This window comes from Protopterus annectens, chromosome 7.part0 (genome assembly GCF_019279795.1).
Source record: "Protopterus annectens isolate FY-2018-M chromosome 7.part0, PAN1.0, whole genome shotgun sequence".
Lineage (NCBI taxonomy): Eukaryota > Metazoa > Chordata > Ceratodontiformes > Protopteridae > Protopterus > Protopterus annectens.
Genome location: NC_056739.1, coordinates 1,064,839,533 through 1,064,853,908, shown reverse-complemented (window position 1 = coordinate 1,064,853,908; position 14,376 = coordinate 1,064,839,533). Strand labels below are relative to the sequence as shown.

The window sequence follows — 14,376 nt, the reverse complement described above, 5'->3', positions numbered from 1 at the left end:
CGTACCTTGAACTGTCTTTCCCAATTAGTGCCCCCCCACCCCAGTTGGGAGGAATCCATGGTCGCCATGGCTGTGGGCAGGGGAAGAACAAATAGACAGTCTCCAGAGAGTTTTCTTGAGTGAATCCACCAAAGAAGATATCTCTTGACACTTTTCTGATCTCGACTGAGGAGGTTAAAGAATGCTGAAGAATGGACCACTGGACTGACAGAGTCCATTGAATAATTCACATGTGAAACCTGGCTAGAGGAACAAGGGTGAAAGCAGATTCATGGATCCCAAGGCTTGTAAATTAGTGGTGCTGGAAGAGAATAATGCTGTATTACTTTCCTGACCTGGGATCTGAGTGTCTGGATTCAAATTGGAGGAAGACAGGCTATCTGATTGACTGTGTCCAGGTGAGCACCTATGAACTCCAGACTTTGCGTAGATGTAAGTTATGATTTGCTGTAAATGATTGTGATGCCTAGAATTTTTTACTACTGTTTTGCATTTTGTATCCTGCCTGGTTTACCTACGTGCTGTTCTTGTTTCTTTGGATGCCTAGATAGAGACACAACTGGAGCAAGTAGTCTGTTGCCTACAAGAGTAGATGTCTGGTTGGGGCAGTTAGGAGCCAGTTGTCTAGGTATGGAAACACTATGAGTCCCAGCAGTCTCAAGTCAGCTGCTACCCCTGCCGTGCAGTTGGTGAACACCCTGGCGGCTGTGGTGAGACCAAAGGGCAGCACTCTGAACTGGTAATGACTAGCTCCCATCTGAAAGTGCAGACATCTTCTGGAGTGCCTGCTCATTTTAACATGATAGTACTTGTCTTGAAGATCTATCAATCACATCCAATCATCTGATAACAGCAGAGGCAGAATGAACTGAACCGTGACCATCCAGAACTTTGAACATTGCATGAACCGATTAAGTTTCAGAGTATGGGTCTCAAGTCCGGTCTTCTTTGTCACTAACAAGAATCTTGAATAGGTCCCAGATCCTCTCTGGTCTGGGGGTAGGGGCTTCTCAATGACTCTTTTTTTCTAGCAGTTTTCTTATTTCTAATGCTGCTGTTTTCTTCTGATGGAGTGGAACATCAGGGATTCTTATCATTCTTGTAGAAGGAATATGAGAAAATGGTATGATATAACCTCTGGACATAATGCTCTGTGCCCAGGAATCTTTTATTATGGATAGCTAGGCTCTTTGATGCAGATACAAATGCCCCCTGACTGCCTCTAGTAGGTAGCCATTGGGACCTTTTTCAGAACTGCAGCTAAGGATTGTCCAAGAAGGAGTCCCAGAAGCCTTGGTTCTGCAAGTCACCTCTGCTGGGGTTGCAGTGTCTTCTGTTTGAGTTCCCCCTTCTCCCCTGGGAGAACCATCTCCTCATGAGCCTTAAAAAGGATCCTGGGATTTATGGAACCATATTTTTATACCTCCCCACTGATTCCTGGAAAAGGGTTTTTGAGGCATATAAAAACGTATGCCTATGGCAGAGAGGTTTTCTCCCTCTTGGTCACATCTGGAGAGCCTGTCCTTTACTTTGGGCCAAATATGGAAGATCCATCAAAGCAAGCTTTGATGAATGCAGACTTAAAGAGATCTGCAAACTCACATAATGGAATCCAGGCATGTTTTCTAATGGCTATGTCTGAAACCCCTGCCCATTAGATACTTTCCGTTGGATAGGGGATCAGCCTCATGGCCACATTAGATATCAACTGAAGGGTGGCCAGTTGTGAGAAAATTCTATTTTGGTCCTTGGCAGACTAAGACCCAAAAAGGAGATCTGGAAAGTTGTTTAGTCAAACCTCTCTGTAATCTTGTAAAATGTGCCAGGCAATTCAGCGATCTCAGAGCAAAGGTCACTGAAGCGTATACTCACTTACTGAATTTGTTCAGGGCCCTGGACTTCCTGCTAGGGTGATGGACAGAAGAGCTCTGCTCTGTAAGCTCTTTTTTGGTAGCCACCACCACAACCATGGCATCAAATGGTACCTCATTGATCCAGTATGTCCTGTCTTTGGGAGGAGCTAAAATTTCATCTGGACATTTAGGGATCAGCTCCACAGTATCTGGTTCCTTTCACATTTGGTGAGAAACAAGATCTATAAGTTCGTCAAGCTGGGGGAGTCACTCAAGACTTAGTCGGACCAGACCCAAAAGTCTCCAGGAATACTGATTCCTCCTTGGAAGGGGTATCAGAAGACCAGACACCTTTCTGTTTTAAAAGCTATAGAATGCCTCCAAATGAGACATCTTCAGGTGGAGATCTGGGGGACCCCTCCCCTTCATCAAAATCAGTGCCTTTTGTGAGAGATTCCTGAGGGGAATCTAGGTGTCTCCTTTTACATGTTCTCTTCTGAGGGACCTCCTCAGTGGAATGGTCTGAAGAGGTAACAGAAGAGATGAGAATGTCCTTAGGGACTGACTGGAGACGTGATTGGCTGGCTGTCCCAGTGTAACAGAAGAACGAGGTTCAGAGCAAAAGAAAAAAGGAAGAAAGGATGATTACCAACAATGGCAGTGCAAGAATTACTTCAAAGTATAGAGAAGAAAAGTTTGAAATATTTTTTCTTTAAAACAGCAATGTACCAGCAATGGTACTGCACAGAAGCACTGAGAAATTGGTAACAACTGTACAGAAAAAAACACTAAGTAAAACTAACAAGTAAACAAGGGAGGTGGGTGAGAGAATGCAATTAAAGTAAGTAGTAGAAAATTTAAGTTAAATTCAGTGTTACACCTGAAAAACACCCAAAAGCCCAAGAGCAACAGGATCTGCACATGAAGCTGAATGGCGGCAAATGTGATCTGGAGGTATGTTAGGTTGGTGAGACATTAAGAGTAAAGGGAGGAGCTCAATAGTTTGGATCCCAGGATCTGGTAGTAGTGGCTGACTTGGATCCAAGTCGAATCCGAGACCCATCAATTGAAGAATGAATGAAAATGGCAGCATTGGAAAAAGAAGGTATGTACCTACCATAATGTTCCATGTTTGTTGTCCTTCATCTTGCCTTCCTTCTTGTTGGTTGGGTTCTGAGCCGATCGTCAGCTCCAAATCTGCTGATTTACTACAGCTCGAGAGCTTTTACTGGCTTGAGGCTAACCCCTAACCCAACATGCCTAGCGGTAGCTACCCAGATCTCGTTTGTAATAGCCCACACTAGACATACATAGTAAAAAAAACAAATTTTACTAAGCTCTTACACATTTAAGGTAGGGAGGAAATTGGAAAAATTGCATGGTTAACTAACCTGGTATGTCAGCAGAAAACTCAGCTAGTGTAAACAATAAAGAAACTCCTCTCGAACCTCCAGGAAGGGGGAAGGAGGGGGGATGCAAGAAGGAAGGCGAGATGAAGGACAACAAACATGGAACATTATGATAGGTACATAACTTCTTTATGTTATGTTGTCCCATCTCGCCTTCATTCTTGCTGGTTGGGACCATGTCCCCAGCACCTGGTTCTTGGGTGGCTCACTGGAACAAATGCTTCAGGACCGTGGAACCAAAGGATGCCCTATTCCGGGAGACCACATCCATTCTGTAATGAGTGATAAAGGTATGAGGATTTGTCCATGTTGCTGCTACACAGATTGAATCTAAAAGCAATTTAGCTTGGAAGGCAACAGAGGTGGCTAAGGCCCTGGTTGAATGTCCTCTGGCCCTCCCTAGAAGCGTCTTTTTACACAAATCATAACAATAACTGATTGTGTCTGACAGCCATTTTGAGAAGGTCACTTTTGAAACTGGAGAACCTTGTTTATTGTCAGCAAAGGATACAAACAATTGGTCTGATTTTCCAAGGTCTTTGGTCCTGTGTAAATAAAAACGTAATTGTCTATGAACATCCAGTTGGTGGAGTCTATACTCTACCTTGTTGCCATAATTGGGGAAGAACACAGGAAGGTCAATAGACTGATTTAAATTATACTCTGAACATACTTTTGGCAAGAAGGAAGAATTGGTCCTAAGAGAGACTCTATCTTTGTGAAAGATGAGATACGGCAGGTGAATAGACAAAGCAAGTAATTCAGAAACCCATCTAGCTGAGGTGACAGCAACCAAGAAAAGGGTTTTCCAAGATAGACATTTCAGGGGACAAGATGCTGCTGGGTCAAAAGGTGGAAAAACCATAGAAGCTAAAGCCAAGTTTAGGTCTTGGGGGGGAGGTTCTCTTACCGGGGGCCGTAAAAGAGTTGTTCCTAGCAAGAATGCTCTGCACAACTTATGGGACATGATGTTAGAACCCAAGTCTCCTACATGAAAATTGGAGATAGCAGCTAGTTGGACCCTAATAGTAGCTGTAACTGCCCCTCTTTCGAAGGTTTCGGCCAGAAAATCAAGAATCTTGTGAACAGGAGCAGTGAAGGGATAAATATCGTTACTCTTAGCCCAATAAGAGAATTTCTTCCATTTGCTAGTGTAAATCTTCCTGGTAGTGGGCTTGTGAGAGGACACTAGGATGTGTTATACAGCCAGCGAAATGTTTGGGAGTCTGGCTAAGACTGGAAGTAGAGGAACCAAGCAGTCAGCTTGAGAGTTTGGAGGGAAGGATGAAGCCTGCCTGACTGATGCATCAGGAGGTCTGGAACTGGGTCCAGTATCCAAGGCTCCAGTTGAAGATGATGGCGATGAAATGGGAACCATATCTGACGAGGCCATTAAGGAGCAATGAGGATGAGTTTGCAACCCAGTGACTTTGCTTTCTGAAGTACCTTTGGAATTAGAGGGAAAGGTGGAAAGCCACAGAGTAGTTCCGGAGGACAATCGTGAACAAGTGCATCCCTGGGTGACTGTCCCGGAGGGGGGACTAGGGCGAAGTAGCTGCTGCATTTGTTGTTGAGGGGAGTGGCAAAAAGATCACAGCAGGGCTGGCCCCATTTGCGAAAAATCAAGTCTGCAACTTCTTGCTTCAGGGACCACTCGTGAGGCATGAACATAGCCCTGCTGAGCCTGTCTGCTATCATGCTGGATTTCTTGGTAATGTGCATCGCAATCAGAAAACGTTGGGAAGACATCGCCCATTGCCATACTCAAAGCGCCTCCTGACACAAGGGATAAGATCTGGTCCCGCCCTGCTTTTTGATGTACCATACCACTGACATATTGTCTGTCTGAATTGCAATGGTCCTGGTAGGTAGAGAGTCTTGAAGTGCTTGCAATGCTAGAAGCACCGCTCTCATCTCTAGAACATTGATGTTCAAATGGTGCTCTTAAGGTTGCCACATTCCTTGGACAGTCTGTCCCAGATAATGCCCCCCCCCCTATCTGGGAGTCGTCCTTGGTCACTATGGCTACTGGATGGGGGTCTAGAAAGGGTCTGCCCACAGTCACCTGGGGGGGGGAGACAAGCCACCATACTAAGTCCTTTTTGCAAGTTTCCATGATCAAGATCATGTGTGACACTGGTACACCCTGGAAAGACCACTGATCAAAAAGAAGCCACTGCAGAATCCGCATGTGGAAGCGTGCCAAAGAACTAGTGTAATTGCTGCGGCCATTGAGCCAAAGACTTGTAATACTACTCTTGCTTGAACTCTCATCTACTTTACGAGAAATGAAACTTGCTGATGAATGGTTGACATCCTGTCTTGAGGCAGTTTTGCTATCATGCGTCTTGTATGTAAGTCTGCTCCTATAAAGGTAATAGACTGACAAGCCAACAAGGCAGACTTTTCATAGTTTATGGGGATGCCTAGCTGGGAGCAAGTTTGGATTGTGTAGTCCTGTGCTTTGATCAGTTGATGCTCAGTGTTAGCAGTGAGGAGCCAGTCGTCTAGATATGGAAACACCTGGAATCATAGACGCCTCAGGTGAGCCGTGACCACTGCCATACACTTGGTGAACACCCTTGGGGCTGTGGTGAGACCAAAGGTCAGGGCTCTGAACTGATAATGAATGGCTCCCAGCCAGAAGCGTAGGAATCTCCTGGATTGCCTGTCCATTTTTATGTGGTAGTACGCATCCTGGAGATCTATGGGGCACATCCAATTGCCCTGACCCAAGAAGGGAAGAATGGACTGCAGTGTTACCATCCAGAACTTTGTCTTTTTTACCAATTTGTTTAGCTTGCTGAGATCCAAAATGGGTCTCCAGTCCCCTGTCTTTTTTGGAACTAAAAAGAACCTTGAGTAAGCTCCAGATTCGATTTGATCTGCGGGGACTTCTTGGATGGCTCTTTTTTCTAACAATCTTTGCATCTCTAGGAGTGCGTGATCGCAAAGACTTGGTGAAACATCTTTGATAGCATGTTTTTCTTTTGAGGGGGGTAACTGGGAAAAAGGAATTTTGTAACTCCTGGATATTACTGATAGTACCCATGTTTCTCTCGTGATAGTTTGCCAGGCTGCTGGGTAGAGTGATAGTTTGCCCCCGACTGCCTCCAAAGGTGGAAAGTCGGGCCTCCCTTCAGGAGTGCTGGAAGGGCCTAGCAGAGAACGTATCTCTGACACCCTGCTGTTGCGGACCCCCTCTGCTGCGAGAGCGGTGTCTTCCATTGTTGTTTTCCCCTTTGCCCCTGGGGGAAAAAAATCTCCACATGTGTCAGGCGAAGCTGTCTGGGATTTTCAGAACCACATCTTTCCACTCTTCTGACCTTTAGGATAGGGTCTAGATGGAGTGGAAAAATGGACTCCTACAGCACACAAAGTCTTGCCATCCTGTTCACACTTGGTGAGTCTCTTTTACCTGAGGCCCAAACAAGGATGAGCCATCGAAGGGGGTATTGGTAAATGAAAACTTGAAAGGTTCTGCAAACTGACAAAGGTGCATCCAGGAGTGTCTCCGCAAAGCTACTCCTGTACCTGCTGCCCTACTCGCTCCATCTGCCGCATAAGAAATGAGCCTCACGGAGGAGTTAACTACTGAAGTCAAGGTCGCAAGCTAGGAAGCCGCCCTGTTCGCAGCTCCCTCAGCTGTAGGATTTTGCAGGGTATCTCCTAGCTCCTTCAGGAGATCCCTCTGAAATCGTGTGAAGTGTGACAAGTAATTCAGCAACCTGAGAGTAAAGGTCGATGAAGAAAACATATGCTTCCCATACCTGTCCATCGTACGAGACTCCGTGTTTGGCGGATGGACAGATGAAGAAGTTTTTGTAAGTTCCTTCTTAGTGGTTGTGGCCACCACCATGGCATCAACAGGGACCCCTTTGGAAAGGAAGGATTTATCCTCGGGAGCAGTAATAAATTTATTCAGTCTCCTTGGAACTGGTTTTATGGTCTCTGGAGTGCTTCACACCTTTCAACTCACTACAGACAAAAGTGGGTCAAAAGGCGGAGACACCCAAGAGGTGGAGGGTTGGGAATCAAATGTATCCAGGTAGACAAACTCATCCTCAGAAGGGCTAGGGACTTCCAGCCACCCCTCTGTCTAAGGATTTCCAAGATGTCCGAAAAAGAGACATCCTCAGAGGGGGACTGTGGGGACCCTTCCGAATCATCCAAGTCTGTGCCTGATGTGATGGACTGAGGGGAGACCAGATGCTTCCTCTTACATCTCCTTTTCCGAGGGACCTCCTCCAGGGAGGTTTTGGAAGAAGTGGTGTCACCCAATGAGGCATCCTGGGGTACAGGTTCCCTAAGCTTAGAGGCAAGAGGAGGGTCAAAGGCAGGCACAGGCACCGAGGGAGAAGGTGCCAATGGAGCCAAGGGTGGAGCAGTCTCATGAGACAGCACGCTCCTTATCACCTCGAAGGCATCATGGTCCCGAGTCGAAGGAGCCTCTGGCTCCCAAGAGCCCGGAGAGCTCCTGCAAACCGAGAGTGAAGGCTCTGAGGCCGATGTGGGAGTCGAGCTCACCTGGGCCGAAGCTCAGAGAGGGAGAGTGGGGTCGTACAAGGGTCCGATGCCACTTCCCCCCTCAGAGCCGGCGAGAGAGCTTCGGTGCCCAGATCCATCGATGGACTGAGACATCGAGGAGATCGGAGCGGGTGTCGGAACCAATACAGGAGAAATAACCGGAGCCGATGGTTCCACCACCACGATTTCCATGCACTCTGGCTCCGAGCTCAAGAGAGTCAGGGAAGGAACCAATGGAGAAGCTGGATGGGCCGAAGGAGCCAATTCCTTATGGGTTGGGCTTGACAGTAATACAGGAAGTGCCTGTGACTTGAGGAGCTTATTAACCACTCTCTCCACGTGGTGATCCGAAAGCCTGGAGGACCAAGAGGAATGCGAAGAGGACTGATGACTACCTGCTTCAGATTGCAGCAAAGCAGATTGTGAAGCAGAGTGTACCAGTTCCAAAGAAGGAGACCTTGTTCTCTTATGGATCCGGACTGGCTCCGAGGACACAGATGGAACCGCCGGAGACCTAGCTTTGTCGGAGCCAACATTGAGAACTGACGGTTGTTCAGTGGATTTTGTCTGTTCCAAACTCAGAACCGATGGCTTAGTGGTTTTTTTGGACACTTTAGCTGGCTGAGAACCCTGAGATGAAGAATCTTGAGGGTTCTTCAGAAGGCCATGCAAAATTAACTTATTCTTTCTCTCCTACAGCACGCTGGAACTGAAAGCATGACAGATCAAGCATGAGTCCTGCAGGTGAACAGCCCCTAAACAATAAACACAACTCGTGTGCCTGTCCGTAAGGGACATTTTTTGGCAACACGAGTCACATTTCTTTAACCCAGAGGGTTTCGACTCTTTGGACATAGTAGATAATTGACAGAAAAAATTACCACAGTGCTAGAAAACAAAGCTGTAATAGCTAACAGCATACAACAACTAAAAACTACTACAAGGCTGTAACGGTTAGCCCAAACAACAAGAAAGGAAAAAAAATCTTTTTTTTTTTAAAAGGGAAGAGAAGAAGAAGAAAGGGGGAGAGCCTCTAACTTAAACGGTGACTCCCCCAATAGGAGCACCTCTAACTTAAATGGCTATCCCAGAAAGGGTGGGGAAAAAGAAGAAGAACCCTCTAATTTTAAACGGGCTCAAAGGGGAAGGCAAGGCCTGAAGAAGAAAAGGACTGCCAAAAAACACCCACAACAAGAAGAAAAAGGGTCGTTAGACTAACAGGGGACAATATACACTTTAACGATGTTAATTAAACAACAAAACCCTGAGAAGGATTACAATATAATTGAAAAAAGAACTAAATACTTAGCCTGAGCCAGTAGTCACAATGTCTATGCTGCAAGCGGCAAACTAGATCTAGATAGCTACCGCTAGGCATGTTGGGATAAGGGTTAGCCTTGAGCCAGTAAAAGCTCTTGTGCTATAGTAAATCGGCTGAGTCGGAGACGAGGATTGGCTCCGAACCCAACCAGGAAGAATGAAGGTGAGATGGGACAACATAACATCCATTATTATAATGTGGCATAATCAAATTCTGTAAGCATAATTCTGAAGGGGAAGACAGTGCACAATACCTACCTTGACCTGGCCAAGGCCTTCAATACTATTCCCCACTCAGGCATAGTAGACAAACTCCATCAACTAGGTATCAATACATATGTTATCAGATGGGTAGGAAACTGGCTCAATGGTAGAACCTACCTTATCAAAATAGGGGAAGCCACCTCAAGCAGTAACAAGCGGCATACTCCAGGGATCGGTCTTGGGGCCTCTGTTATTCGAGATATACTTCTCTGAGTTGCAGGCCAAAACCAGTGGGCTATGGCTGATCAAGTTTGCAGATGGCTGCAAGGTGGGCGTGATCATCAATTTCCCAAGTAATGTGGACGTCCTCCAAGAAGGTCTCACCCAAACAAATGACCGGTGCCAGAAACATGGCCTCAAGCGGAATGCCAAAAAATGCATCATCATCATCATCCTCTTTGGAGAGAGTGATGTCCCCACATATTATCACATTAATAACAACGTTGTAAGCACACAATCAGTCATGAGGGATTTGGGCACCCAGGTTGACATCAACCTGACTTTTGACCACCATGTTGCTTCCGTTGTATGGAAAGCTTTCTATATGGCATACCACATAAGTAAGGGTATCTCATCCAGAGACCAGGAGGTCATAACATCCCTGTATTCTTCTCTTATAAGGCCAATTATTCAGTACAATGCCCCCTTCGGCATGTACCTAGCAAAACACATGCAGCAGCTAGAGAGACCACAGAGGTTCCTCACCAGAAGAATCCAGGACCTCAAACATCTACCCTACACAGATAGGCTAAAAGCACTGTTCCTCTACTCAGTTTATACAGACTCTTCAGAGGTGACCTCTTTCTGGCATACAAAGCAATCTCAGACCCCGCCTTGATGGGACTGCTGCATAGCCGCAAGTCAAGCTCCACTCGAGTAACCCACACACACAACCTCAACCTGGTCTGTGACATAAATAGGACTTGTTGTTGAGACAGATTTGTTCCCAGAGACTCCCCCATCTGTAGAATAGACACCTTCTCCACATCAAGCAGAGTACCTTATTATCCCTTTTCAAGGGCAACCTGGGTAACTGGATGGGAAACAGAAAATACACCTCTGGGATTCCACCCATGTCCCTGCTGGACAGGGGCTTTGGGTGCTGACATGTCTAAATATGGGCTAAACTCTTGGCTAGGCTTATAAGAGCCTCAGAGCCAGTAGCCTAGTAACTTTCTATGATCCTATGAAATGAATAGCTAACAGACTATCCCTGGGGATTTGGAAAGGCTTACAGAAGGCATGAAGATTTAAACAAGACTGTTTTCCCACCCACAGTAACTCCAATTCTTAAACTACCTTAATGCTAATGCTTCCCACAAGTTAGACCTTCAATGTGGAGGGCAGTCCTGCTGGCAGAGCTGCATGCTAATGCTGTAATCTAGTTGAGCATATAATGCTAATTAGCCATGTGTTCTCCCTGAGAAATGTAAGCAGCTCCTGATTTACACTATACATAAATTATCACTGTTGGAGGAAAAAGGGAATGCTGTCAAAAGACTGTGATCACCCATTCCCTCCTATAGAAGCAGTCACAATGCAAGTAACTTCAGAGAAGATGAAGGGGTTGGGTTGGTGGGTGTATATGTGTGTGTGCGTGGGTGAGTGGAGAGGTGTGTGCATGCATATCTGCAGATGCATGAATGAAGCTGGATGAACATGTGTTTGTGTAAGTGTAGGAGCATGTGTCAACTTGGGTATTCATACTAGTTGGGCTAGTTTGGGAAACAAGAGATAGCTATGTGTGTGCCTCTGAGTGATGAATGGCTGAGTGTTTTGGTGAGTGTGACTGAATGTGGACGGTTTTGTTTGTTCATGGGTGGATGTGTGTGTGTGTGTGTGTGTGTGTGTGTGTGTGTGTGTGTGTGTGTGTGTGTGTGTGTGTGTGTGTGCATGGGTGTCTGAGTGTGTCTGTTTGTGTATGTGTGTGCAGGAAGGGAGTGCCGTTGCCAAAACAATGCAAGTCTGCCAGGGAAACATAGTTTCTATCAGGTCTGACAGCACTGCTGTTAAGCATAGACAGTTTAGATATACAGTAATAAACCGATAATAAGGCATTCCTCATTGCAGCCATAGCTGTCTATGAATCACATTCACTCACTGTTGCATAAATTTACCTACCATGTATGCAATTTACATGAGTGGTGAGGATCTTTCTGAATCTGAATTCTGAATTCCAGGGCATATTCATCAAATTAAACAAAAACAGTATTCATCTCAGGAATATAGAAAATATTATATGATATCAATGTGTGTTACTCAAGGAGCACTTTATGCTCAACTGACAAGCTAGGAAGATTAAGATATTTTGTGGCATACAGAAAACAAGTCTCTAAATGATATTATGTTGCTCTCTGTTATGCATCTGTTTTTATCAGTGAAAGCACATTACACCTGTACCATAAAATGGCTAACTCCTGCTTCTTAACAATGAGCGGCTAGATGTGCTTACAATAATATTATTATTCAGTTTTTTGCTAGCTTCCAGCTGTAGCCTCAAACTGAAACCTCAGGAAGCTACAAACAACTCTCTGTTATCTGTAACAGAGGCTGACTGACTCTATAAATGTGCACCTTATTTCTATACAGCATACCACTGACAATGTGAAGAAATTTAAAGAAATAACTAGAAATTCATACAATGAATGACTTGTTCATATCTGTTCTATACATATTTGTGCTTCTATACTTTCACTATGTGCTCCTGTTTCCACATTGCTCGCTCTACTTCCTTGTTTACATTTAAGCTATCCTAGCTTAAATAGCACTGCACTGTTACCAATGCAGGCTAAAACACTGCTACAAGTTAAAAGACTGTTGAAGAAGAATAGTGCTGATGGATAATATATTCTTCTTCAGGGCCTGCTGCTTACAAAGTCATAATCTGCTAAAACATAATCAAATAATTAAGAGGAGCGCAAGTGCACTGCCCTTTTTCTCAAAAATCTGTGAACTTTTACAGCAGGCAAATTCCACAGCAAACAACAGCAATGCAAACATCTTCAAAACATTAATAACCTTGTAAGGATTATACAAAACATATGATCAAAATAAAAAGGTTTCGTGAGAAATTAAATCATAAACAACACACTGAGAAAAGCACAGGTAGCATGCAGTATATAGTAGAGATTTTTCACTTACAACCTGAAATAAGTAATATGTAAAAAAAATACTGTTATACCTTCTGCAACCCAAAAATGGAAAATAACAGCAGGTATTAATAGCATTTAGAAGGAAAAAAACTGAAATAAAAGTTTCAATGAATTGTACCAGTGAAATACTTTCATCTCACGTTAAAATGTACTGTATTTTAAAAATGTACTACTTGCTGTAGTCTACCAGTAAAGATTTTAAGCAAGTGAGCAAAACAGAAAAAGTATTTATCTTCCATTTAGTTTATGTAAAATGTGCCATATGATTCTGTAGTTAATAAACTTCTTCAGAATCTGCCCTGCTTTTAACAGAATTAGTCAGACAGGGTTCATCTTTTAAAGTTGTTTTAGTTACAAAATAATTTTCAAATATGCTTTACGTTGTGCTTATTAGTCTGTAAACTGTAATAAAATATGGTATTCGGGCTCCCACACTGAGAACAAAAATGTCTAGAATGTGCAATCTTCCTCTCTCAGTCAATACCCTGATTAACTTTTTTCAGTCCAAGAGTCACTTGCAGAGCTTGTAAATGATAGTTCTCTTACTGTTCAAATACATTCTGCAGCTATTTTGACAGCACTTTAAAGCTTCAGGTTCTTCTAAATGTGTTTTCAACCACACAAACAGCCTGGACATCAGATAATCTGAAAATATTCCTATACACTAACTTCTTCATGTGATGCATACTCTAATGCATCCACTAATTCCAAAAGAGTGCAGTAATGTTACTGCTAACAAGAACAATAACAAACTAAAGTCAAGTAATCAGTGTAATCATTTCTGGACATGTAACAGAAATAAATGTGTTCTGAAATTTTTTTCTGCTAAGCAAACATCAAGTCTGTTTATAATTAATTATTGAAATATATAAGCACAATGGCAAATCCAAAATTTCTACTCACCTGTACAGAAAAAGCCGTCTCCACTGAAACCTTCTTTACATATGCACCTGTAGGAGCCCAAAGTATTCCTGCATTCGGCATGACCATTGCAACGGTGTGTTCCATTAGTACATTCATTCACATCTTTGGAAAAGAGAAACCATGAATTTTGTTATACATAGCTATTAACAATAATCCACAAAATCATGCTTACACTTTTCCTATACTGCTACAGAAAAAAACTATTATATAACAAATAATTTTACATTTAGGTGGCAAAGTGACACAGCAATTAGCATTGTTGCATTACAGCCTCAGTTGTTTTTTTTTTTTTTTTTTTTTTTTTTTTTTTTTGGTCGGGATGACTTCTAGCAATATCTGCATTTCTTTTTCTGTGTCTGTGTGGCTTCTGCATGATGCTCTGATTTCTTCTCACATTCTAAAGACATGTCATCACAGAAGAAATGCTTCCAGGTGCCTATGTTTACTGTGTGTGTGTGTGTGTGTGTGTGTGTGTGTGTGTGTGTGTGTGTGTGTGTGTGTGTGTGTGTGTGTGTCCGTGTGTGTCTGTCTGTGTTTCTTGTGACAGACTGGAATCCTAGCTATCTCTATTGTCTCTGTCTTGCAGCCACTGATTACTGGGATAGGTTCTGCACCCCAGTGATCCTCATTTGGATAAGTGGGTAACTGGAAAATGAAAGAATGAATTTTACATACAATGGTCTACCATTAGTTTTCAAATCTATAGGCAGAAGAAATCTAAATGGTGGTTATGCAGCATTTAATTTGTAAAGATCTGCACCAGAACAGACAGCACACTTTTAGGTTATTAGAGGTTAGAATTCCAAATCCAAACAATGGTCTACCATTAGTTTCAAACATGTTGTCTGCAGAAGAAATCTAAATGGTGGCTATGCCGCATTTTAATTTCTGGTATTCTGAAGCAATCATTTATGTATGCTAATTATC

The 14,376-nt window shown here is 43.7% G+C and overlaps 1 protein-coding gene across 3 annotated transcripts in view; it reads right to left on the bottom strand.

Annotated features, from left to right (window-relative positions):
* FBN1 (fibrillin 1) overlaps nucleotides 1-14,376 on the bottom strand; it is a 4,097,759-nt gene that overhangs the window by 1,561,888 nt on the left and 2,521,495 nt on the right. For all 3 annotated transcript variants that reach the window (XM_044077620.1, XM_044077621.1, XM_044077622.1), the window contains exon 34: nucleotides 13,429-13,551. In XM_044077620.1, the coding sequence (XP_043933555.1) occupies nucleotides 13,429-13,551 (123 nt within the window). The remainder of the gene's footprint in view (nucleotides 1-13,428; nucleotides 13,552-14,376) is intronic.